The 23,949-nt window shown below is 35.4% G+C and overlaps 6 protein-coding genes across 9 annotated transcripts; 4 read left to right on the top strand and 2 right to left on the bottom strand.

The window, feature by feature from the left end:
• Positions 1-11: 11 nt before the first annotated feature.
• On the bottom strand, positions 12-1,485 carry LOC108225031 (large ribosomal subunit protein eL21z/eL21y). Its single transcript, XM_017399831.2, has 2 exons — positions 1,154-1,485; positions 12-426 (listed from the first exon to the last, which is right to left on the bottom strand). Exons 1-2 carry the CDS (start codon positions 1,388-1,390, stop codon positions 169-171), a joined length of 495 nt encoding a protein of 164 aa, XP_017255320.1. The 5' UTR covers positions 1,391-1,485; the 3' UTR covers positions 12-168.
• Positions 1,486-2,287: 802 nt separating this feature from the next.
• Positions 2,288-3,721, top strand: LOC108226377 (uncharacterized). The gene has a single exon (XM_017401320.1). The coding sequence runs from the start codon at positions 2,288-2,290 to the stop codon at positions 3,719-3,721; it is 1,434 nt and encodes a 477-aa protein (XP_017256809.1).
• An 811-nt stretch (positions 3,722-4,532) lies between these two features.
• Positions 4,533-5,308, top strand: LOC108192954 (dirigent protein 21-like). The gene has a single exon (XM_017359503.2). The coding sequence runs from the start codon at positions 4,684-4,686 to the stop codon at positions 5,248-5,250; it is 567 nt and encodes a 188-aa protein (XP_017214992.1). The 5' UTR covers positions 4,533-4,683; the 3' UTR covers positions 5,251-5,308.
• An 895-nt stretch (positions 5,309-6,203) lies between these two features.
• On the top strand, positions 6,204-13,716 carry LOC108192955 (uncharacterized). 4 transcript variants are annotated; one of them, XR_010284456.1, is made up of 8 exons: positions 6,204-6,536; positions 6,733-6,783; positions 8,019-8,070; positions 8,150-8,208; positions 8,359-8,404; positions 9,267-9,427; positions 12,450-12,482; positions 13,494-13,716. XR_010284456.1 is itself a non-coding variant. In XM_017359505.2 (7 exons), the coding sequence occupies exons 1-6, from the start codon at positions 6,411-6,413 to the stop codon at positions 9,407-9,409; spliced, it is 477 nt and encodes a 158-aa protein (XP_017214994.1). In that variant the 5' UTR covers positions 6,204-6,410; the 3' UTR covers positions 9,410-9,427; positions 13,494-13,716. The 4 variants fall into 4 exon arrangements, 2 of the variants coding, with proteins under 2 accessions (XP_017214994.1, XP_063935471.1); XR_001801078.2 differs by lacking the exon at positions 13,494-13,716 and adding an exon at positions 12,588-13,006 and having other exon boundaries at positions 6,205-6,536; XM_017359505.2 differs by lacking the exon at positions 12,450-12,482.
• A 3,961-nt stretch (positions 13,717-17,677) lies between these two features.
• Positions 17,678-18,382, bottom strand: LOC108226671 (zinc finger protein GIS). The gene has a single exon (XM_017401664.2). It carries the CDS (start codon positions 18,380-18,382, stop codon positions 17,678-17,680), a length of 705 nt encoding a protein of 234 aa, XP_017257153.1.
• A 2,582-nt stretch (positions 18,383-20,964) lies between these two features.
• LOC108226376 (uncharacterized) lies at positions 20,965-21,969 on the top strand. Its single transcript, XM_017401319.2, has one exon. It carries the CDS (start codon positions 20,965-20,967, stop codon positions 21,967-21,969), a length of 1,005 nt encoding a protein of 334 aa, XP_017256808.2.
• Positions 21,970-23,949: the final 1,980 nt, after the last annotated feature.

Raw genomic sequence — 23,949 nt, 5'->3', positions numbered from 1 at the left:
ATGAGTTGCACTGATCAAAAGTTATCATCAATTTTAACACAAATGTCAAAATATGCCTTCAACAGCATTGTGCAACAATACTACTAAGTTTACATAAACAAATCTCGGACTTTTCGGTATCAGGCTATGAGGCAAATTAATAGTTTGCCACCACAAGAACAAGTTATCTTAATACCCTCCTTTAAGATCATTAACCACATCATAAGGAATAGGTGTAACAGTCTCCAATGTTGCCCCTTCTACCATGAAACCAGGTTTTGGCCCCTGAGGCTGCCTCTTGGTACTGATGACTTCACCTCTGGCCTTGGCCTCGGCCTTCAACTGATCATTCTTCTTTTTCCGAAGTTTCACTTCTTCTGTGCAGCGTGAAGGCATGACATGCTCAATTCGCACATGGATCCTCTTCCTGATGATCCTATTACCTACCTGCATTTTTTCCATCACCAGTAGTTTTGAGTTCGTTATTAAATTATCAATCCAGAAAAGTAATCACAAGCAAAGCAAAAGCCATTTAGGTTTTAATTTTATCGATAGTTGATACACAGTCTTTGCTACAGACAACAAAGTCATTTAAAATGCAAAGTCTTGACATGTTGAACAAAACCAACTAAATTGGGAACTTAACATCATGTTTAGCTCAATACAAATCAAACATGCTGTATGCATATCACTATTTTTCATCAACTTCATGGAAATGTAATACCAGACAATCCAAATTTACTATTGAAGTCATCCACTTTACACAATTCGCCGTTTACATTACATGCTAACATAAATATCACTAGAATCTAACAACAAAAAAGTCTGAAACAAGGACTTCTTCGACAACATTTTCTCTTAATCAACCATCCTAAACAAACACAAATCCGTGACTAAAACTCTTCACAACAAATTGCATAAATACATTCACGAAATCACCTCATCCTGTTCTTAAATTACTCTAATCGGTCAAAATTATCATCAATAACAATAATTTCAAATAATAACCAAATTCACTCTAACAACTAATACACACAGGCACACAGCTTGTGCTGAATTAAGTTTACTCCACAAACAAATGAACTAACATTCCACAAAGCCTATCAATCTCACAATTTCGATACATCGCATCAAAAAAAATAAACACGCAATAACAAAATAAAAGAAAATTGACCTGCTTGTTGATTTCAACGCCGATAGCGCGTTTAGTGACGTTCCAGACCTGACCGGTACGGCCGTGGTAGAACTTATGAGGCATACCTTTGTGAATCGCGCCGTTAACTTTGATATCGACATAATCTCCGATATGATAGGTCCTCAGATACGTTGAGAGATGAATCGTACCTTTCTTTCTGAACGCTCGCGAGAATGAATCTCGCGTTCGCGATCGCAATCCATGGCCAGCCGGCATTTTGAATCAATACAATTGTGATAAAAGAGGCACCAAGAAACCCTAATTAGATTTGTTTTTGAGTTATTGTAGTAGTGTTTGGGCTTTCGTTTGTCGAGTCATTGGGCTTGGGCTGATCTTTTCGAGATTTGAGATTAATAGTAATATATCTACAAATCTCACTATATAATAAATTTTATTTGTGACAACAACATTATTCCTCTTTAAATTTATTTTAAACAACTGTGTATAACTGTTAAAAAAAAAAACTGTGTATAAATTCTGAGTACGCATAATTTACCTTATTACGAATTTCAATCATCTATAATTATACTAGATTTAAGAATTTGTCATAAATAAATTAAAATCATGCCACAAAAACTATGCACCAACCACAACCAGCATTCGTTTTTCAAATCTATCCAAAAATACGTTGAATAATTTTTAGAAGGTGATGCCCTGATTCCAAAATTGAGTTTGAATAGAGTTACTTCTCACACACGTTTATTTTATTAGCTATTAGCTATTCGAATATATTTCGATATTTCGATATTTTTAACTCCATGCTATAGCATCTTCGACAATTTTCGCTGCTTCAGTAAGTTCTCTCTTTACTTGCATGAGTTTCTTCTTCATTCAATTTTCGACATGTCCTAACGTGCCTTACATATCATTTGTTATTTGTTATCGGTTCGACTGAAGTTCGATATTTAATTGTGATGTGATTAGTAGGTCAAGCTACGATACAAAGAATTGTTTGTAATTCGAATGTTTTTTACTCATGTATCTTCCATTATGTACTCCTGCTGATTTCATCGTCTTTATTGTTCCTCTAATTCAAAGTTTTGAAATATATGGTTTTTTATTTTATTAATCTAGATTTTCTATAAATTAATTTGTTATGTGTTCCATTTTTACATGGTACCAGTGGCAGATTTATCGCCGTTTCCAGCTTTGTGGAAAGCTGTGAAGAAGAATGATCAAGTTTCCGATAAGAAAGTTACTAGAGTATGTTCAGATTCTGATAAGAAAGTGCTTGGAGTGTGTTCATTTGAAGTAGCAAGTTTGATGTCTAGGATGATTCAACTCTGGAATTTTCTGAATAAAAATGTCGAAAAATCTCAGGATTTCATAGACTCAGTGGGCATAGAAAATCTGTTGAAGGACAACAATGGCATATCAGACTTGGTATATGGTGAGGTCATTTATATTTTCTGCGAAGTGGCTCGGATTATAGTCAGGCTTGCAAAGAGATGCAGTGATGCGCGGTTGAAAAATTTGGAGCATGAAATTGAAGGCCAGCTGCTGAAAATGAAGAATAGCTGGATAATACTATTGCCGTGTAAGAAGATGGATGAAACTATCAAGGAAATGGGAAATCTTGTCACTGATAATCAAAATTTGTACGCGCTAATGCAAGAACTCGTGAAGCTTGAAGAAAAATTAGAGGGGAAAAATAGCGTCCAGCGCCTTTTTCAGTTAGAAACAAAGATTGAGGAGACGCAGGTTAAGGTAAGTCATTTAAAGAGATCTTTGTGGAATGCGTATTATGATGACATTGTTCTTCTTTTGAGCAAGTGTTTGTTCACTATATTCGTTCGAATTGAGTCACTTTTCAATGTTGTTCATGTGCCCGGTGATGATGAAAACATGAATTTAGTCAGAGGCCAGACTACTGAGAAATTGCCAATAAACAGACTCGCCAAATTATGGTCATCTGCTAGAGGGAATAGAAAGACTAGCCCTCTTGAAAATCTTGCCCGATGCATGGTTGATCATTCTGTCACTCGGGAAAGCAATGGGCCAGGGAACAAAACTTTATCAATATTCAAAACCAGAATGCAAAGTCCTTCCTCTGGTACTCTTGGCGATGCTGAACTAGAAAAAAGATATGCAAATGCTATACTAGAAATTGACACACTCGTGATGTTGCCTATTTTGATAAGTGATGCTAAACTACGTGAATTGAAGAAAATGCTGCCAAGAAAAATAAGTTTCGTAGTCAAGGAAAGACTGAAACTGGTCCAAAATGAAACCAGTCTTTCAGTTTCAATAGACATGATTTCAGAGATACTAAATTGGCTGACTCCGCTTGCTCATAACACGATAACTAGATGGATGTCTGAGCAAAAATATGCTCATCAGAACATAAATACTTGTGGAGAGAAATTGTTGCTGCAAGTAGAAACACTTTGTTTTGCAGATAAGGAAAAAGCTGATGCAGTGGTTAGTGAGCTTCTTATTGGTTTAACACATATAAATTTAGCTCAGAAACAGCTCAGTGATTATAGTTCAGAAATAGTGCATGTAATAAATGATCCGATGAACAGTAGTTCATGTTTAAGAAGCTGAGTGCCGACTGACTGTTCTTTATGGGAGGCTGTTATTCATATTATTCATAATTTTTTGACAAGATAATTAAATATGTAATCAATTTATTCTTCAACTTATTTTTCTTCTTGTTAGAGAGCTGCGTGCATTATTTATGTGGAGACACCAAATTTGGTGTCACACTACCCATTTGGTGTAAGTTTTACACCATTTTAGTGTTGCATTGGAGTTGGTTTTATACTCTAAGTTACACTATAATAGCGTTATAGTGTTTGGAGTTGCTCTAAGTGTGTAATAGATTGCACATTCCTTCTACTGATCTGCTGATGTTGTTTAGTGATTGATATTATTTGTGAAATTTTATCTAAACTTATCAATGAAATCCACTGCAAATTGTATCTATTCTGGATTTTTTTTCAGCTTAATAAGGGTTCCTGTTCAAATTAGTAGAATGAGAAGATGGTTAGACTAAACGAGAAGCTGGCTGATCTTGGAACACTATCGAGTATCTGTGACATATCCAAGGGTAGATTTCTTCTGGTCTTCTTTGGTTTAAGATAAAACTTAAAGAATGGGAAAATATCTAGCTAGCAAGGCAGCTAGAATTTTGAACTTGCCAGTTTCCGGACTTTCCAATGCTTGCTTGGTTAACTTCTCGAAGTATACAAAACATAAATCTTTCTCATGAGTTCCACAGTTTTATGCTGAACAGCATTTTAATTGTGCAGGGTCTTGCCAAAACATGTTTGTGTTACCCCTCCATGCCTAAACTAATATTAATTTAGGTATTAATATAAACAACTTAGTTTAATTGTGTACTTGTCCGCTTATAGTCTAATCGCTAAAGAGAAATGTAGGCAGAGATGCGATATGAATATTTATAACATCCATAGACAGTGGAAACCTCTACTGTTAGTATCTGAAAGTATATATATGACCATCTCCTCCAAGTTTCTTGACAACTTCATTTCTGCAAAGTCTATATGGCCAAGTTGTTCAATTTCATCATCATTCTCGCTTGTTCCCTTCTACTAATCACTGCAAACTGCAAGAAGTTTTCAAGAAAGCCAAAGAATCACCCAAAATATAATTTCAGAAGACAAAAGCTTAGCCACCTTCACTTCTACTTTCATGACAGAGTAACAGGCAAAGATCCCACTGCTTTCGAAGTGGCTTCCGCCTCTGTGACAAAGAAATCAGCAACTTACTTTGGTTCAGTCGCGGTGATGGATGATCCTCTGACGGTTGGACCCAACCCAAGGTCGAAAGAAGTTGGAAGAGCACAAGGAATCTACTCAGCTGCCTCTAGAAATGAAATAGGTCTTCTGATGGTTATGAACTATGTATTTACACAAGGCAAGTTCAATGGAAGTACTATTAGTGTACTAGGCCGAAACGCTGTGCTTTCAGCCATTAGGGAAATGCCGATTGTTGGAGGGAGTGGAGTATTCCGCTTTGCTCATGGCTATGCTCAAGCCAAAACTCACACTTTTGATTTGAAAACTGGAGATGCTGTTGTTGAATACAATGTTTATGTGTTCCACTACTAAGTAACTCATAAATGTATGTTAAATAATAAGTCTTTGCGACATCAAATTTGCTTGTAAACTGTTACTCCCTCCGTCCCTCTGGGATCTATACGTTTCTTTTGGACACAGAGATTAAGAAAAGTGTATAAAGTAATGTAAAGTAATGAGAAAGAGAAAGGAAAGTAAGTAAAGTGGTGGGACCCATTAATATTTAAGTGATAGATTTGAAAAAGTAGATGAAAGTAGTGGGTGGGTGAGATTTTTATATTATAAAACTTTACCATTTTGGGAAAGTTTTGAAATGTATAGAATTGAATGGGACATCCCGAAAAAGAAAGTATATAGAAATCAGAGGGACGGAGGGGGTAAGTCATTCAGTGAACCATAGTACTCCTAGTCACATCAGAGATTCCTGTTTGGTGTTCTATCAGTCTATATCATCACTAACATGTGAAAACTGTTTTTAGTTATTATTAAAATATAATTATGTCTGCTCATACTTTTTAGACGCTCGATTTTGGTCACCTCCCAATCTAACCTGAGGATCCATATTGTGAACCCTCATCCTCTTCTCAACCTGCAACTCAACTTCTAATTTGAAGGTTCAAATTATCATGTCCCAGCTCGACAAATTAGTTGAAATGGTCAAGGATCTTTTTTTGTTAAAGTAAATTACATAAATCTAGATATATTCACACACACACGGAGTCACATACTTTCAAGTTTCACCTAGACCTGAATTCTCAAACTACAATAAACAAACGAATATTTGTTAGCTTAAATGCCTTGCAAACTGCTTAATAATGAAGACATAACTAAAAGATGTATTATTATTATTTTGAATATACCAAACAGTTAATCAATATGATTAACCTTCTCTGCAAATTCGAAAAGCAGATTTATTTTCTGCAAATTCTGGTTTGTTCAGTGAAAGTGAGTTCCTGCTAGGTTCAGTAGTTGATGCTACCATGAAGAGTTTTTTTTAGGTTTTTTTATAGGGGGTCTGCTGATGAGACTTGTTTTATGTTTGTAAAATTTAACAACATGCCGTGTCTATATATCAAAATCTAAAACGTAAGGTTATTAACGCAAAGTTTCTAAACATGAGGGGCACTTTATCATATTATTAGATTAGATACCAGTACCCAAACCGTTTGGGGGGTTTTGGAACAAATACGAGGATGGGAACTCGAGAAGTGTACGAGGAGAGACTGAGAAGAGGAAATCTAGAGCATGATCCCACCATCAATCCTGGTCTTGGCAACCCCCGTTGCCCCCGTTGTCTCTCTCTCGTGAATCCTCATTCAGTCCGTCTCTCTCTCTCTCCCCCCCCCTCCCTTCCTCTCTCTCCCCCTCCCCCCTCCCCCTCCCCCTCCCCCTCCCTCCCTCTCTCCCTCCCCCTCCCTCTCCCTCTCTCCCCCCTCCCCCCTCCCCCCTCTTCTATATAAGTAGGTTAGGTGTTTGTTGTATTGCTTACTAAAAACTTGATATGTTTTGAAACAGGAAAACGAGGAGTGGACTATCACCCCAGTTCTACATGATGCCACTGCTGTGGTAAGCTGCCAAACTTATTGTAATTTTCATAGACTCTCTGTCTCTGTGCTTTTATATGATTTGTATCATTATCATTTTAAACTTAATATGTATGCTTTTAAACTTTTTTTTGAAACAATAAACTTAATATATTATATGCTGTTATATATTATGTTTGGCATACACAATATTAAAGAATGAGAAATTTAAAGTTTTCGGTGAATTAAGAAGATTTTAAACTTAGCATATGGTTTTAGTTTCTCGCCCTTGATCCTAGACTACAAACTCACATGTAGTGAATTATATGTATGTATACCTTATCTTTATAGAAGCAAATTTTGCTTGTATGTTGGGTAAGATTCCGAGGAGAAACAGATGTTGTGTTTGGTTGGGAAGAATGGGATGGAATAAAAATAATTTAAGGTAGGACGGAAGATTTGAAAAATAATTGAGTGAGTACAAAATTTTTATGATGTGGTTTGGGAAGAAATTTCTATGATGTTAAAATGGGGGTTTGAACTTTAGTTTATATTGTTTGGAATGGAATGGAAGAAGTAATGGAACTGAATATTTACCTCCAATATAGTTTTAACCTCATTTCATTCCAACCAAACATGACATAGGAAACATGGTGGTTCTCACCTAAATGTTACCCTTTGTGCTTTATTAAATTTTATTTGTATATTAGTGGATTTTATATATATATATATATATATATATGAATATTTTATTATATTCTTTGATGTGAAGATTTTATGGTGAATTTGTGTATATGTTTGGTATTTCTTGCCTATATATTTTTTAAGTTCCAGAGTTTTGTAGAGTTTGGACTCTCAAATGGTTTGTAGCTGAGCAAAACTCTCTGTGTGTGACTGAATGCATCTCATCCTTTGAACCTTTTAACATAAAGAAATAGAAAGAAAAGCGGTCTCTATCTTATTAGATGCTGTCCTGATATCTTTTTGATAGCTATATGTTAGGTGAAGATATATTTGTCGCAAAGGGAGACAGATTCCCAGCATCATCTTTAAATGGCTAAATAATGCTAAGTTCAATAATTCTTTTCTTGATAATGCTATATTTGTTAGACTATTTAAATTATCATCTCTTAAAATTTCAAAATTTTGAATATACTATATGACATGCAAACAGTATCAACTTTATAACCTGGTCATTCACAATTCTGCAAGGATAAATATTTTTGGTTAGATGCCTGTAACTGGTGTTAACTTCAATTTATGCAATCATTTGAACAGGCTGGCTGTGGAATTGGTGGAATGCTTAGTGCAATTCATGGTTTCAACACAGGCATGTTTTGTGTTTCTTCTTCATTCCAGGAACTTCTTGGTCATTTCCCTATGTAATGTGTGACGTGGATTGGTTTCAGGAATTCCATTTGTTCAGAAACATGTCAAGGGACCAAAGTGGCTTCCTTTTATTATAGGGGTATATAACTATCATTCCTATGTTACTATCCACCAATCCTCTTCATTCCCTTAATAAATTCCCCATCACGTTTTCTGTTTCTGTGGAGAATAATTTTCTTTCTGCAATTTCCTTGCTAACTTTAGTTCAACACTCATGTTTTTTAAACAGGTTCCTCCACTTCTGATTTGCTCTGCTGCTAGTGCTGTCTTTGGAGGTAGAAATTGTTTCTTAACATAAGCCTACGAGATGTTTTCAGTCACACCATGTGCTTGTCGTGTATCAATATATTATTGTATATATATATGCAGTGATTCAAATGAGAACATTTCGTTTGTGAGAACAGTGAGAACAATTGTTCTGCACTTATAGATCAGTTGTTTTGGAGATTTTTCATATATGATTATATTTTATCCAATTTTGAAGAATGTGGACTCCAAGACTCCACTAAAAATGTGGACTCCATATAACTCTACTCTCTCTCTATATATACTGGTAGATGTGCCCACGGTGCAGGGTATTGTATTTTTAAAAATAAATTTTAATTATAAATTATTGGTTATCTGATTATATTGCTCTATATCTATTATAGTTGTTTATCTTGCTGTTAATGTTAATAGATGGGTTAAGCTTTGAATTTATCTTGCACGTAATGTGATGAAATCTTTAATTCATCAACGTATATCTCCTCTGCAGTTTGGTATTTTATTCATTCGATAGGTGGTATAGAATTGATAAGACATGTATATCTTTACTGTTAGAGGTTCTGACAATTTGATAAACATTATATGTGAATATCATGTCATCTTATTGCAAGTCTTGTGAGTTGTGACAATGGAAACAAAAATTGTACTAAACTGCATGCTACAGAACTACTCTTTGGTTGAACTAAGACCAAGACTCTATCAATAAGATTCATCCCACATAGGAATGCTACTTGAACCCAGTAGTTAAATATTTTTAGTTGCTAGAATCAACTTATAAATTAACATGGATTCTCAGTGTAATAGTATCCATAAATGTTCTACATTTATAATAATACAACCTTGACTACATTTTATCTATTCATGAAATTGTAGGCTATGCCCTTCCCAAATTCACGCAACTCACTGTGACATCATATTATGCTGCATCAAGTGCATCACATTATGGCATCTCGTTGTTAACTAGACGCATTGAAGAGGCCAACACATCCCATTCACCGCCAAAAAGGATTAAATAACAAGCTGCAGAATTGCAGGTGCACAAATCGGAATGACATTCTCATTTCTTACAACTTTGTAATCAAGCCTAAGTACTTTTCCTGTAGTGTGTGTTGTGTGTGAGTCTTATAGGCTCAAGTATGTATTCAGAGTTGTTTTTTATAATTATTATTAATTTTTAAATGGCGGAGCAAGCTATATTACCAGAAGTTTTATGAAGTATGCCAGGTACGCGGCAATCAACAAGTTCTAAATATACATGTGTGTCATATGTTTTTTCGTATAATCGTACATTCACCACGTTTTTCCCATTGCATCACAATTCCTTGTTCTTGCGGACATTGTTACCTTGTAACCTTCTAATACTAGACTAAGATTTGAGGTTCAATTAAACTAACAATATCTAATAAAAAGATGTTCTTAGTACGATGTTGCCTTGCCACATAGGATTGCCTTGCCACATAGGATTTACCTAATATTATAGCGTAACGTCTGGAAACTAAGAGGCTGGCGTGGACAACACTAAGAAAGGTCTGACATAGTGCATGGAACCTATTTCAAGTTATCAAGTAAAAACACAATAGTCATGAGTTCATAATATCTGTAAGATTCATTACAATATTAAAATACTAAAGACAATACAAAACTAAAATCCAAAAAGAATTATAAAAATCATTAAATAAAGTTAAAAGATCTTACAATATAATCTGAATCAAAAGAAAATTATAAAATTAGTAGTTAATAAAAATTAGAAATTTAACCGAAAGATCTAACTATTTACTAATGAATATAAAAGACTCCTTCAATTTTCTTTCCCTTCTTCTATACCTTTTTAATAAACACTTTGGTACAGTGTAGAAGGACACCGATCATAAATTTTGACTCGAAATCCTTTCGGAAAAATGAAACTTGTATTTAATACTTTTACATCTGTTTGCTTAATGATGAAAACCCCAATTTCTTTGAAGTCAAACCCAAGCATTTTTAGTTCTAATCCAATGTAACAAAAGTTGTTCAATTTAGAATATTGTTACACCAAGCTACAACATGAATCCTAGAGTTTAGTAAAGCTTACGAACTGGCCTTGCCCTTTCCAAATTTCACAAACTAGTCCTTAGCTTCTCTGAAATTATGACCTAGATCCTTTAATTTGGGAAATTTCAAATTAGTCACTTTAGTTTAAAGTTATTAAAGAGTCCTTGTAGATTATTAATTTCCTAATTTCCGCCATAGCCCTTGAACCTTCTGAATTTTTATAGTTCTGGCTAACAAAATAATATTGAACACTGTTGAGATGAATGCAATAGTTAAACCCCATATTAAGAAAAGGGGAGGAAATGAATGCACGATTCAAATATTCATTTCATGAGTTAAAAGAGCATATAACTGCTATGATTTAGGGAACAGCAAATTAGTATTAATCAATTATTTGTTCTCTTGGATAATAAACAGCCGCCTAAATTTTAGGGAAATATCGGGCTTCAAGTTAGAGTAAACTCAAAGGTTCTTAAATATAATGGAGAGATACCTGTGGAGATATATTTCTCGATTGGATATATAGTTTATAGAGTTTTCTCCAGGTGGCATACTATGAGTGATACAAGAAAACCTATTTTGTTGTGCCTAACCTACGATGTACAATTTGTTTTTATTTCTCGATATGATACATAGTTTAAAGATTTTCTTAAGTAGCAGAACATGAGTGATGCAAGAAAAACCTATTTTGTCGAGCCTAACCTATTATGTACAACTCGTATGTATTTCTCAATTGGATACATATGTTAGGACTTAGGAGTTGTCCCACATCGGTTGTGGGAGGGGCAGAAAGCTAGAATATAAGCAGCTAGAACAACTCCAATAGTACGAGGCCTTTTGTGAGGTTCCCAAAAACAAAGTCGTGCGGGCTCGACCCAAAGCGGACAATATCGTACTATTGTGGAGTTAGGCTCACTTAGCTGGCCCAACAAGTGGTATCAGAGTCAGGTTAGAACGGTTCAGGACAATCTCCGACGGGCTACCCAGAATGGGCTTAAGGATGAGGCAGATGAGCTACCCAGAATGGGCTTAAGGACAATCAATTAATAATTAACATCTTTCAACTTTAATAATCATTAAGAATATTGTTCAACTTATGAGTTATATTGTACCTTTTGATTACAACAATTATGTTGTACAACATAATCTACAGGTTGTCGGATATTTACAAATATTGTAGAACAAAAAAAATTTGAAATTAAAATGGCCATCATCAATCATGTCTTTGAATTAGAGTTACCAGTATTTATATGAAATTGCAAAAGATAATTCTAGTTTAGAAATAAATTCCCCATTGAACCAACATTTGACGCTGATGACATGATAGTATTCAGTTTACTTGAGAGTGATTTAAGTAATGACATATTAGCACAGTTGTATGTTGTATAATGAATTATTAGAAATATACCCCTTAATAATAATAATTAGGAAAAAGAACGATGCAAAATTCATTGAAAGAGAGTTAAAAGCAAGCTGTGACTGTCTTATACTAGGTGGTACCTGGAATAGTTGACATGACAAAACTTGTAAAGCATATCAGGCTTTACCTTACTGGTTTTCATGTAGCTGGCTAGGCTTTGACACTTTGTTTATCAGTAGGCTTATCTGATGGTTGTTTGTCTTTCTAATTTAAGTGAGGTATAATGTTATACTAAGTTGTATTTTCTATATTAAAGTTAATATAATGTTAAGGGTGTAATTTATTATGCTAGCTACTTTGTGAAAGATATTTTATGTAATGAATACCCAGCTGACAGTCCAGAAAGAGTTCTTTCATAACAAGTTGCCTACCTATTTGATAGGGTAGTTGTAAATGAACTAAGCTAGTGTCAGGTCACTTATAGAGTGTACCAACTTTCTAAGCTTGCTACTTATGGGGTTTGGTTGCATTCATTTCCTCATTACATGTTTGTCTAAAATCTTAAAGTTGAATATTTTTTATTGGTAGTTAATTATTGACATAAATAAATGATGTTCCCTAAAATGCAAAATTCTCAAAACCTGAAACATTATTGTTCCTGACAGGTTATCTGCTGCATACATTAAGAAAAAAAGATAGTAAGTTCACTTCTTTCTTTTCTTTAAAGGAACTTGTTTCTATGTATCATATCCTTGGACCAGATTGCCCGAGCTATAATTTAAAAGATTGATAAATATTTGCAGAGTCTATGGCCTACTGGTGGCCTCAAATTTGTCTCAAGGATTCACTATACATAACACTGCCATTTAATAATTGAATGCTACGACATGAGTTTCAAACCAAAGCTTCAGGTTCTCCAAAACTAATTATTATTTGGATCGGATCTACTTCATTTACTTAAGGGAAGTAAACTTGCTCAGCTCATATTACAAACCTTACATTGAATTATTCCAATGGTTAGTTTGGGAATGAACTAAGTAATACTCTGTCTGGTTGATTATCTATTACTACTGCATAGCTTGCTCAAGCAGCAGTGTAGTTGACAAATTTTTATTCTTTTATCTATTGTAATGCCAAAGGAGAATATGTAATGAGGCAAAATTTCTACTGCAGAATATAGATGCAGTTCCATTATAAGTTATACATGGTACCTTAGTAACTATTTGGGGTTCCATAGTTTATGGCTTATTTGGTCTATCAACTACTTGGCCAGATACTGACCCAGTTAGGAGCTTTTAAGTCAAAATTGTCGGTTATATTAGTTCAGAGCTGGGACTTCAAAATCGAGAAGGAAAGTCGGGGACAGATACAAAGCCCTATTTGGTTTTGGTGTTTTCTTGGCATTTAAATCTGTACAACTGCTCTTGGGCTTCATTGGGTACTTCTGTGAAGGAGATTAGAATTAAAAGTGTCTCAATACAGCATATTATTACTAATCTGAATAGGCAGTAATGTATTTACAATGCTGATTCTCTTAAATGCTTTAAAGAAATCATGCAAGAACATTTCAAGTCCTACCCAGAAATCTTAAGATATGGTAAAGATAAGAGTGTGCACTAGGATCATGTATTCATGTGCCTTAGTAACAAAGTTGGTTTATATTTTAATTCAACAGGTCACTTATTTTATGATGATTTGATTGATGTCAGTTGGTTCGGATATCTAGCCACTGTTCTTTGACTTTTCTATTGGAATAAATGGATCGAGCTGCCGAGAAGAGGAAGATGATTGAGAAAAGGTCAGTACGACTGTATGAGAATAACTCTCACACCTTGTAAAGGACCGGCAGTATTTTCTGTTAAGACCAGGCGATTTTGGAAAATATATCATCCAATATTATATTGATATCATAAATTCAATCAGTTTTGCTTCGGCGTTGAGAGTTTTTTCATCTCTATTATTTCAGGCGCTTTACCTTGTAGGATAAACTGATATAATCTTCTTATATATGTACTTATCTGTACCCCTCTTAGAAAAGTTTAGTAGTATCTGTACCCCTCTTAGAAAAGTTTAGTAGTGTTAAATAATGGGGCCGTTTGGGCAAGCTTAAAAGAAGTGACTTCTTACTTAAACTAGAGAAGTGGAGTAGAAGTGAGAAGTAAATAAGTGAATAAAGTGTTTGGAAAAGAAGCAGAAGCTGTGAGAGAGAAGCTAGGATTCTCAGCTTCTTAAAAGTGCTTCTGCTTCTTTACACAAACGGGTAAAAAAAAGCAGAAGCCAGAAACAGCTTCTGCTTCTGGTAAACAAACAGGGCCAATATGTGTATGATCTTATTTTTGACTCTGAGAACTACCAACATTAGAGGATTTTTTTAATGTTAATTAAACCCCGTTTATCTGTTCTTGGACCGGCACTGCATTTGTGTAATCTTAGTAAAAACACTGCAATTTTACATTAGGGTTATTTTTATTTATAATAGATCTCTTTGCAGTCATTCTAAGGTGTGAAAGTGAAAAAATATTCTCACATGAACACCATGTATGATCAGTAGTTAGTACATGAATTGTTGGTTGGTTGGTTGATATTATAAATATAGAATGTACTATCAACTATGGCAGGGAACGATGAATCATATGAAATGAGGCGAGAATGAAGATGTAATATATAGTTGTGCAGTGGGAAGCTACAGGAAGAAATTGACGAATGCACTCCGAATAATAGAAGGTAGCTAAAAGGGACTTGAGATTTATTTGTTGCCGAAGAGGAACACGATTGAAATTCCGGATGCAATTTACACGTTATGTAGATCAAACTGCTCCCCTAGTCCTCGTTAAATAGCAAAATCATCCCGCTTGATTGGGTTCGTTCAAATTTTTCGTTCAAAAATTATAATATATGTACCAATACAGCGACAACTTTAGGGATCATAGCCACCTCTGAAGTCTGAACCTTATGTAGGCAAGAAAAGGTCCCAGATGTCACATAACCACAAGTAATGTCCAAAATAATAGAGTTACGAGAAATGATCTCAAAATATCATTTATTAGCGTTAGTTAATTTAACGTTTTTTATTTTTGAAAGAAAACGCTATATTGAGTTGCGTTTTGATCCGAAAAATCTTACAAAACCTAACACCATCTTCACCAAATCTGTGGCATCCAAAATCCTAAGTCCAGCATACAAAATATTATAAAATAACTTATATGAAGTATGCGGAACATATTACGGGATATACAGGTCTTCAGTTCTCGGTTTCCTTTAAGATTTGGTTACAGACATATTCTGACATTTAAGTTGGAATTATTAATCAGCCCGACGGAGTTTTTCAAAGAAAGCTTGGCCCCTCATGAATATTGGATACTTCAGAAGTAGAGCGGCCAAACGGGCGGGCCGGGGCGGTTCGGGCCGGTTCAGGCGGTTTTCGGACCGTCGCCGGTGAAACCGTAACCGGCACGCCAAGATTGGCGGTCCGGGCCGGGCCGGGCCGGGCTCCAGAAAACTAAAACCATAACCGTATAACACGGTTTACACGGGTTATACGGGTTATACGGTTCGGGCGGTTCAGGCGGTTCGCGGTTCGAATTCTAACGGTTACTAAGTTTAACCCAACAAATTTTTATAAATTAAATTTTACTTTTTTAAAAGTTTCAATTTCATTTTAAAATATAAACTTTTATGTTTTCATATAAAACAAAAAATAAAATATAAATATCGAGTGTATTAAAATAGAAACTTTTTACTAAAATATAAATTTTTTATTTCGTTTAAAATATAAACTTCTATATTTTTCTAATATAATATAATGGAAATGGAGAATCTCAATATTAATTTAATTAAAAATTTTAAAATAATATTTATGATCGTTAACATTTAGTTTAAAATTAAAAAATAAAATATATAATATCGAGTGTATTAAAATATATACTTTTAAAAATCGAGTGTATTAAAAGACGGATAAAGCGAAAGGAACCGTGAACCGCGGTTCACGGTTCGGTCACGGTTCCAGTGTAGTGTTGCACTGTTGCCTGTTGTCTTCTTGTTGTTGTGTCAAGTGGACTGGCAGAGTGGTAGTGGAAGTAGCGATCATTTCATACGGCCACGGGACAAGTTTTGAATTGGAAAGCGAAACACGGGCCGGTTCCGCGGTTCAAGCGGTTCCAGCGGTCTGGTTCCGCCCAGCTAAATATTTTTTTATCACAAAATTAAAAATATCTTATTTAATAGTATGTAATATAATAAATAATTATTATATCTAAATCAATTTTAATATAACAAAAGTGAAAAATTTCTTATTTTATAGTATATAATATAACATAAAATTATTATATCAAAATCAGTTTAATATAACTTATAAGTTCGTAACTCGTAAGTGGTGATGATTTATAAGATTTTAAAATATAAGTTAGTAGAGTGTTTAATAATTTAATTATAAAATGACATTTTTAAATAAAATTTAATTTACGTAAATATAAACTTAATATTTAAAATTTAAATCAGGCTAATTTATTTAAATATAAATTAGATACAGATTGCGGTGTAGACTTCCACGGTTAAACCGCGGTTTTGCGGTTCGCGGTTCAAACCGCGGTTAAGCGGTTCCAGCCTGTGCGGTTCAAGCGGGTTAAAGCGGTTTCGGGCCGGTTACGGTTCGGTTCCTCGATTCTAAACCCGTGTTCGGCCCGTACTCAGTTTCGGTTCATGCGGTTTTCGAACCGGCCCGTGTTTATACGGTTTCGGGCGGTTAAAAACACGGTTCGGGGCGTGCCGGTTCGAACGGTTCGGCCCGTTTGGCCGGCTCTACAGAAGTAAGAGTATTCCCACATGCATACATAATTCTATGGTACAAAGTAGAAAAGTGAATCTGGTTATACTTTAACCACACAACTACCATGTATGTCTTCATAAGTTCCTTTCAAGTCCCACTAGATTTACCGACACATCTCTTTCTGGTGGTTTGTTTTGACATTTGAAGCCATGGAACCATTAAATATCTTTCCAATAATGTTATGCATCCTATTCAAAACTCGATTTTCCGAGACTTGTTCGTTCCTACTCCATTCATATGTTGTTCGTACACAACTTAGTTATCAACACCTCAATCTCCTGATAAAATTTGCATCTGAGATGAAAAACATGTTAATTATGTATAGCTAGCTAGGTAATCCCCTTTTAACCTTGAATCTATTTAGGGTTAAACCCTAGGATATAATGACGCTGGATACGACCTTTTGATGATTCGGGAGTTTTGTGCACTAGATATGACTTTTTTCTTCTGTTGGACGCGGTGGATAATACATTATAAGAGTTAATGTCATTACCAATATATAATCTGACATTTGATTTGTTCGTTTTATAAGTTGTCGATACCTAATATTAGCTTATGATTAATTCCGTTCGATATGAGGTTTCGTAATATTGGATATCTGTTGCGAGAATACAATGCTAAGCTAAATGTCCTAGGATTAATTCGAAAAGAAAATTATATAGTTGGCTAATTGTGCATGTTTTCTGTGTAAGGTGATATCATAGTGTCAAGTGAAATGCAGCAATCTGTATAAACTAGTTTTTGTTGTGATATTTACTTCTCACATGAATGAGTAAGCTAGCATAATTTGAAATTTACCTCTAAAAGGACAAGTAAGAGGCATTTCTTCTACATGCAACTGCAAAACTAACATTTTTGTTTATGTACTGGCGTCCTGCAGAATTCGATTTAAGCTCTGGAGTAAAGTATGTATATATGTCTGTGTGTTGTATAATATCGGCACTGTTTCTGAGTTCTGATATCACGGTAAATAACATATTGAATCAACTCATGTTATTTCACATCTGGGCGAGTAATTGTAAAGATATATATAATCGAGATTATTTCACAGTTGAAAGTATGACATTTTTATAGATGAAGGTCTAAACTCACATGATCCTTCATTTTACTAGATTGATAAACATACCGGTTTTGTGAGCTAGAGCTTTCGTTTCTTGATGGCTGCAGGCGATCAATATTTGAATAGAGAAGCGATGAATTTGTCGTCAGATATTGATCATGATTATTCAGTCTGGGAACATTGTTTGTGGACGGGTTTCGCCACAATGACAAAGGACTGCCGTGGATTGGTGGTGTCTGCGCGTGATTATAGGCGCCATAACTGCCGTAAAACCTGTTATAAACTGAACTGTTGCTGTTCCAAGGATACTGGTTATAAGTACTGACTTGGGAATTATCTGAACCCGAAGCGAAGCGATGATAGTTGATGCCGAAAGAATGCGTCTGTGGATATATGTCGTAGCCCATAGCAGCCCTCTTGGCGTTTTGGCGCTCTCTTTTGTGAGCGTTTTGATGCCCCCCTAAGGCCTGAGAAGTTGGGAAGTTTCTGAAACAATAGTGGCACTCAAATTTTCGACCACTTTCGCCATTTTCAGATTCCTTGATTACTTTCTCAGCATTTGTTTCGACAGAGTCCAAATCTGGATCGCCACCGAATTCCTTGCCGAAGAGCCTGATACCCTTTTCTTTAAGCAGTTTAGGGCGGGTGAAGGGCAACTGAGAGAACGATTCTACGCTCATGAAGTCACGCGTCTCCTTGTCATTCTTCTCCATGAAAGAAAAACAGATAAGTGGGAGCTAGCTAGCTAGGAGGCTCTTGTGCAGCAAACTACCCTGAAGAACGCTAAAAAGGAGAAAAGCGAGGAGAAGCTGCTGAGAGATATTGAATTATTACTTGGGTGTGGGGAAGGGGAGAGAGCTTTGTACTCTTGTGGGAAGTACTAGCTAGATTGGTCGGGTTCATCGAGGTTAATCATTTGCATACACGTACCACAAGAAAAACGTACTAAATATTTTATCTTTAACAAAGTTTAAATTCTCAACATCTTATAATGAGAGTCCACGTTATAGTATAGGTTCAAACCCTCGACATGAGCGACATATCATTGGATCATATTATGTATGGGCTTTCACAGGAAATGAATGCATCAATCTTGTGCATTTGGGACAAAATCAGCGCATAAACTTTAAACTTAACTTTAATAATTGTTAATTATGGCCTTTGTCCTTTGCGAAAAACAACGAAATGTGCATGTTATGTGGATTATAGTCAGCTTGTATGTACAGATCGGTGATGAGCTGAGTGTACGTGTCACCTACAGCTATTTATAGAGAGAAAGAGAGAGGTGCAAGTAGTCCGTATGATTAGTAGTTGGCTGTTTTAATCGGCTGCAGACAATTTCCTGCAACATTGTGGTCCTCCCAGATTTAATTTTTGAACTGCAAATCCACATAATCTCTCTCTCTCTCTCTCCCTCTCCCTCTCCCTCTCCCTCTCCCTCTCCCCTCTCTCGCTCTCTCAATAACTATACATATGGAGACACTGACATTATTATTTTTTGCGTGTACATAATTTTATAGCCCCGTCGGTTTCTTAGCTGATGATGATAGTGCTTTTCTGTGACTGCGCAAACCCATTCTTTCTTCTGTGACAATTTTACATGGCTGCTCATTAATCCAACTCAACGGAGAACGGACAAATGGAGACAATACGCATGCATCTATCAATATTTAATGATATATAATATTCTTATTACACCATGATCCTAAAAATCGAGAATTGAATTAGCCAGTGAAGATGCTAATCGGAATTAATGAGATGATCAAAAATTATCGGAGACAAAAATCGGATGTTTTAATAATATTTGATGTATTAGTTTATGTAATATATTATTTAAATTTTTATAATAATCCATCAAATTTTAAATATCGGGAAAAAACATATTGTACGCTACGAGATTAATTGACCAGATCGAATTAATGATTGCATCAAAATTTAACTTCATATTATCACACTGGTGAACACCGCCAAACCACCAAGAGACAGAAAACCGGATAAACCCAAACAAAATTAATAGAGTACTTGTTTTTTCTTTAATCTACAAAAGCCCAAACCTCATGAGTCACAAACTTCTGTTAAAATGACAAGTATATATCATTATTGGGACAGAGACTGTACAGACTCGCAGAGTCCATAGCAGGGCAGGGTTAGCTTAGAATATTTTGGGCTTGTTGCAATTATGTTGTGAATTTTAGTGGGCAAACGCATCTCTTATAGATTGGGCCTTTATAAGAGCAAAATACTGTAACAAAGCAACGGAAGCCTAAGTTTGTGAAAATCTGTTTTTAATAGTGTAGAAATGATCATCACATTCTTGTAAGTCAATCAGTTGATTTGTTTGTTTGGGGAGGGTTGTGATTTTTTGGGATGTTAGTATTTTGGGACCGTCTATGTTAGCTTGAAAAAAGTGATATTTTATTTAAAATAAAGAAGTGAAGTAAAAATGATAAGTAAATTAATAATTATAAGTTGTTAAAGTGTTAGGTAAAGAGGTAGAAGTTGTAAAGAGAAACTTCCAACTGCTTTCTCGTTGTTATAAATAGTGATTGACATGTGGTCAATGTTCTAATAGTTGAGCTATGGCATAGACATGAAGAATTACTGCATTGCATTTATTACTTGTTACTTTTCCTTTGCTATAAATAGGATGCAAGCTGAATGAAGAAAAGGCACCGAGCAATACAAATCCATCAGCTCTTGAATTCTCTCTGCTCTCTTTCTGCTCTAATTATTATTATAGCATCAGCTCTCTAAATATAAAAGCTAGTATATTACAACACGTTATCAGCACGAAGCCCTGCCGGAACTGAGAAGGTATAATTTTATTTAAATGTACATATATATAAGTAGACGTGGTTATACCCTCTACTAATAATTTATATATAACCGGAGTAGACGTGGTTACACCCTCTACTAATATTTTAACTACATATGGCCGGAGCACCGCCTATTTACGGTACCATATAATTTTGGGTAATACCGAAATATAGTGGGAACCTTAATTTATAAATTGTCTGCCTATCAGATAATAATTGTTTTGTGCCTAACTAACTTATGCAGGATTTTCCACTTAAATATATTATTGGTTGGAGATAACCTGTATACGCAGACGTCCGTATGGCGGGTGAAAATCCATTCGTCATTTTATATATAGATCTATTCATAATATCGATGATAATAATGATGTACACATTTATTATTGCTTACTTGTTAATGCACCAGATTCAGTAGGATTTTATATGATATTTACATTGATAGTTTAAGTTAATAATTTTGCAGTTAAATTCAGATTATAATGACAAATCTTACAAACTTGTCGTTCATTGCGTTGGACATTTCTGGGGAGAATTATTTATCGTGGGTACAAGATGTAAAGTTGCACTTGGGTTCAAAGAAATTAAGCAACACAATAAAGGCAGAAAACACATCCACGGTCGAAGAAAACTTTACCTCTATTATTTTTCTCCGACACCACATGCATGAAGATTTAAAATCTGAGTACCTAGAAGTCGAGGATCCCTTTATTTTATGGGAAAATCTAAAGGATAGGTTTGATCATCAGAAACTAGTTTATCTACCTGCAGCTGAAAATGATTGGGCTAATCTAAGGCTTCAAGATTTTAAGAGTGTTCGGGCATATAGCTCTGCCCTATTCAAGATAAGTTCTAGGCTCATGATGTGTGGTGAGGTTGTTACTGAGAAAAGAAAGATCGATAAAACATTATCTACTTTTCATCCCAATAATATCAACTTAGCCGAGATGTACAGGGAGCGCAAGTTTGCTAAGTTTGGGGATCTCCTTTCAACCCTCCTTGTTGCCGAGCAGAATCATGAATTGGTGATTAAGAATCATCAATCCCGTCCAACGGGATCTGCCCCTTTACCAGAAGTAAATAACACGACATTCCAGCAGAATGTACGTGGAAAAGGGCATAGAGGTGGACGAGGCCATGGTCGCTACCGTGGACGAGGCCGTGGTCGTGGGCATTTTCGTCCTTATAATAGCTCTGGTCACCAGAAGTGGCAACCTGAAACACAGAGCAAAAGAAAGGCACCACAAGGAGGGAAAACTGACAATTTATGTCACAAGTGTGGAATGGAGGGGCATTGGTCACGTAATTGTTATATCCCACAACATCTTGTTGATTTATATCAGTCGTCTAAAAGATCGAAAGGAAAAATGGTGGAAACAAATTTCGCCAACAACTTAGATGATTCTCTTATAATATCAACCGGGGGAATAAGCGTTAATGGTCCTAATGAGTATAACGAAACTCCCATGTGGGAGGCTGAGGATTAGTTTCATAAAATTATTAGCAACCGGAGGAATGAGCATTAATGGTCCGAATTACTATAGTTACTAGTGTGTACTGTGTGCTTTATTTGATCTATGTAATGTGTTATGTTCTTATCAAATAAATTATGTTTTTTAATTACATACAGAATGGCAACTGAAGATATATGCATTGCTGATTGTGGTACAACTCATACGATTCTACAGAATCGAAAATACTTTACCCATATAATCAAATCTGAAGCTCAAGTTGGAACGATTTCTAGCGTATCTAATATAATCGAAGGTTTTGGTAAAGCTAGTTTCGTCTTACCTAATGGTACACACCTACATATTCCAAATGCATTATTTTCTAGTAAGTCCACTAGAAATCTTCTTAGTTTTAAGGATATCAGACTTAACGGATTTCACATTGAAACCACTTCTGAGGCTGGTAAAGAATATCTCCTTATTACTTCTGCTAATTCTAGCAACAAGAAAATCTTAGAAAAGTTTCACTCACTTTCCTCAGGATTATATATGATGAAAATCAGAACCATTGAGTCACACAATGTCATTGCTTCCAAACTCATTGATCCAAATCCATTTACCCTTTGGCATGAAAGATTAGGTCATCCTGGAGTCTCTATGATGCGTCGTATTATAGAAAATTCTACTGGACATCCTCTTAGAGATCTTAAAGTTCTTTCTAAAAATGACCTTCCATGTTCAGCATGTTCTTTAGGAAAACTGATTACTCGACCATCTCCTACTAAAGTTAAGCTTGAAAGTCCAAGTTTTCTAGAAAGGATCCAAGGCGACATATGTGGACCTATCCACCCATCATCTGGTCCATTTAGGTACTTCATGGTACTAATAGATGCCTCAACTAGATGGTCTCATGTTTGTCTTCTCTCAACTCGTAATGATGCTTTTGCAAAATTACTTGCCCAAATAATCAAGTTGCGAGCTCAATTCCCAGACCATTGTATCAAGTCAATTCGTTTAGATAATGCTGGCGAATTCACATCTGCAACCTTTGTCGACTATTGCATGTCTGTAGGAATTTCAGTTGAGCACCCAGTTCCTCATGTACATACACAAAATGGGTTAGCTGAGTCCTTTATCAAAAGACTTCAACTTATTGCAAGACCGTTGTTATTGAAAGCCAAATTACCTACATCTATTTGGGGTCATGAAATACTTCATGCTGCTAATCTTATTAGGATTAGACCAACTGCCTATAACCAACATTCTCCACTACAGCTGGTACTTGGTCAAATTCCTAATATTTCTCACTTCAAAATCTTTGGAAGTGCTGTATATGTACCTATTGCTCCACCACAGAGATCGAAGATGGGAGCTCAAAGAAGAATAGGTATCTACGTTGGTTTTGATTCGACATCAATAATTAGATATCTTGAACCACTAACTGGAGACTTATTTACTGCACGATATGCGGATTGTCATTTTGACGAGTCTTTGTTTCCTCCCTTAGGGGGAGATAAACATGTGAATAAAATTAATCCTGACATAACATGGAATGCATCAGGATTACATTTTCTAGATCCACGTACCGGTCAATGCGAACTTGAAGTTAAAAGAATTATTCATATGCAAAATATCGCAAACCAAATGCCTGACGCATTTAACGATTCTAGAAATGTAATAAAATCTCATATACCTGCAGTAAACACTCCAGCTAGAATAGATATACCAATTCAGAAACCAAGTACAAAAGAATTGGTTACAGAATCAAAGCCACGCCTGAAGCGTGGTAGACCGGTCGGTGCAAAAGATGTTGCACCAAGAAAAAGAAAAACAAAGAAAATTGCCCCTGGAGTGGCACATGCTCCAGAAGAAGCAAATACCCCTGAAGTGGTATTATCTCCTGAAGAGATTCCCGTACCTGAAGATTCGGGATTAAACAATCATGAAATTTCAATAAATTATGTGCATGATATGAAATTATGGGATCGAAGTAAAGCCATAATCGATGATGTATTT

Source organism: Daucus carota, chromosome 6 (assembly GCF_001625215.2).
Source record: "Daucus carota subsp. sativus chromosome 6, DH1 v3.0, whole genome shotgun sequence".
In the NCBI taxonomy this organism is placed as follows: Eukaryota; Viridiplantae; Streptophyta; class Magnoliopsida; order Apiales; family Apiaceae; genus Daucus; species Daucus carota.
The sequence above is the reverse complement of the archived record's forward strand: the minus strand, read 5'-3'. Positions and strand labels throughout refer to the sequence as shown.

Excerpts from the sequence above, each read along its gene's own strand:
- LOC108225031 (XM_017399831.2), bottom strand. The coding sequence starts at position 1,390 with ATGCCGGCTGGCCATGGATTGCGATCGCGAACGCGAGATTCATTCTCG. Across the intron at positions 427-1,153 it reads GCGTTGAAATCAACAAGCAG|GTAGGTAATAGGATCATCAG; the intron begins GTCAATTTTCTT and ends GAAAAAATGCAG.
- LOC108226377 (XM_017401320.1), top strand. The coding sequence starts at position 2,288 with ATGGTACCAGTGGCAGATTTATCGCCGTTTCCAGCTTTGTGGAAAGCT.
- LOC108192954 (XM_017359503.2), top strand. The coding sequence starts at position 4,684 with ATGGCCAAGTTGTTCAATTTCATCATCATTCTCGCTTGTTCCCTTCTA.
- LOC108192955 (XM_017359505.2), top strand. The coding sequence starts at position 6,411 with ATGGGAACTCGAGAAGTGTACGAGGAGAGACTGAGAAGAGGAAATCTA. Across the intron at positions 6,784-8,018 it reads TACATGATGCCACTGCTGTG|GCTGGCTGTGGAATTGGTGG; the intron begins GTAAGCTGCCAA and ends TCATTTGAACAG. Across the intron at positions 8,209-8,358 it reads GGCTTCCTTTTATTATAGGG|GTTCCTCCACTTCTGATTTG; the intron begins GTATATAACTAT and ends TTTTTTAAACAG.
- LOC108226671 (XM_017401664.2), bottom strand. The coding sequence starts at position 18,382 with ATGGAGAAGAATGACAAGGAGACGCGTGACTTCATGAGCGTAGAATCG.
- LOC108226376 (XM_017401319.2), top strand. The coding sequence starts at position 20,965 with ATGACAAATCTTACAAACTTGTCGTTCATTGCGTTGGACATTTCTGGG.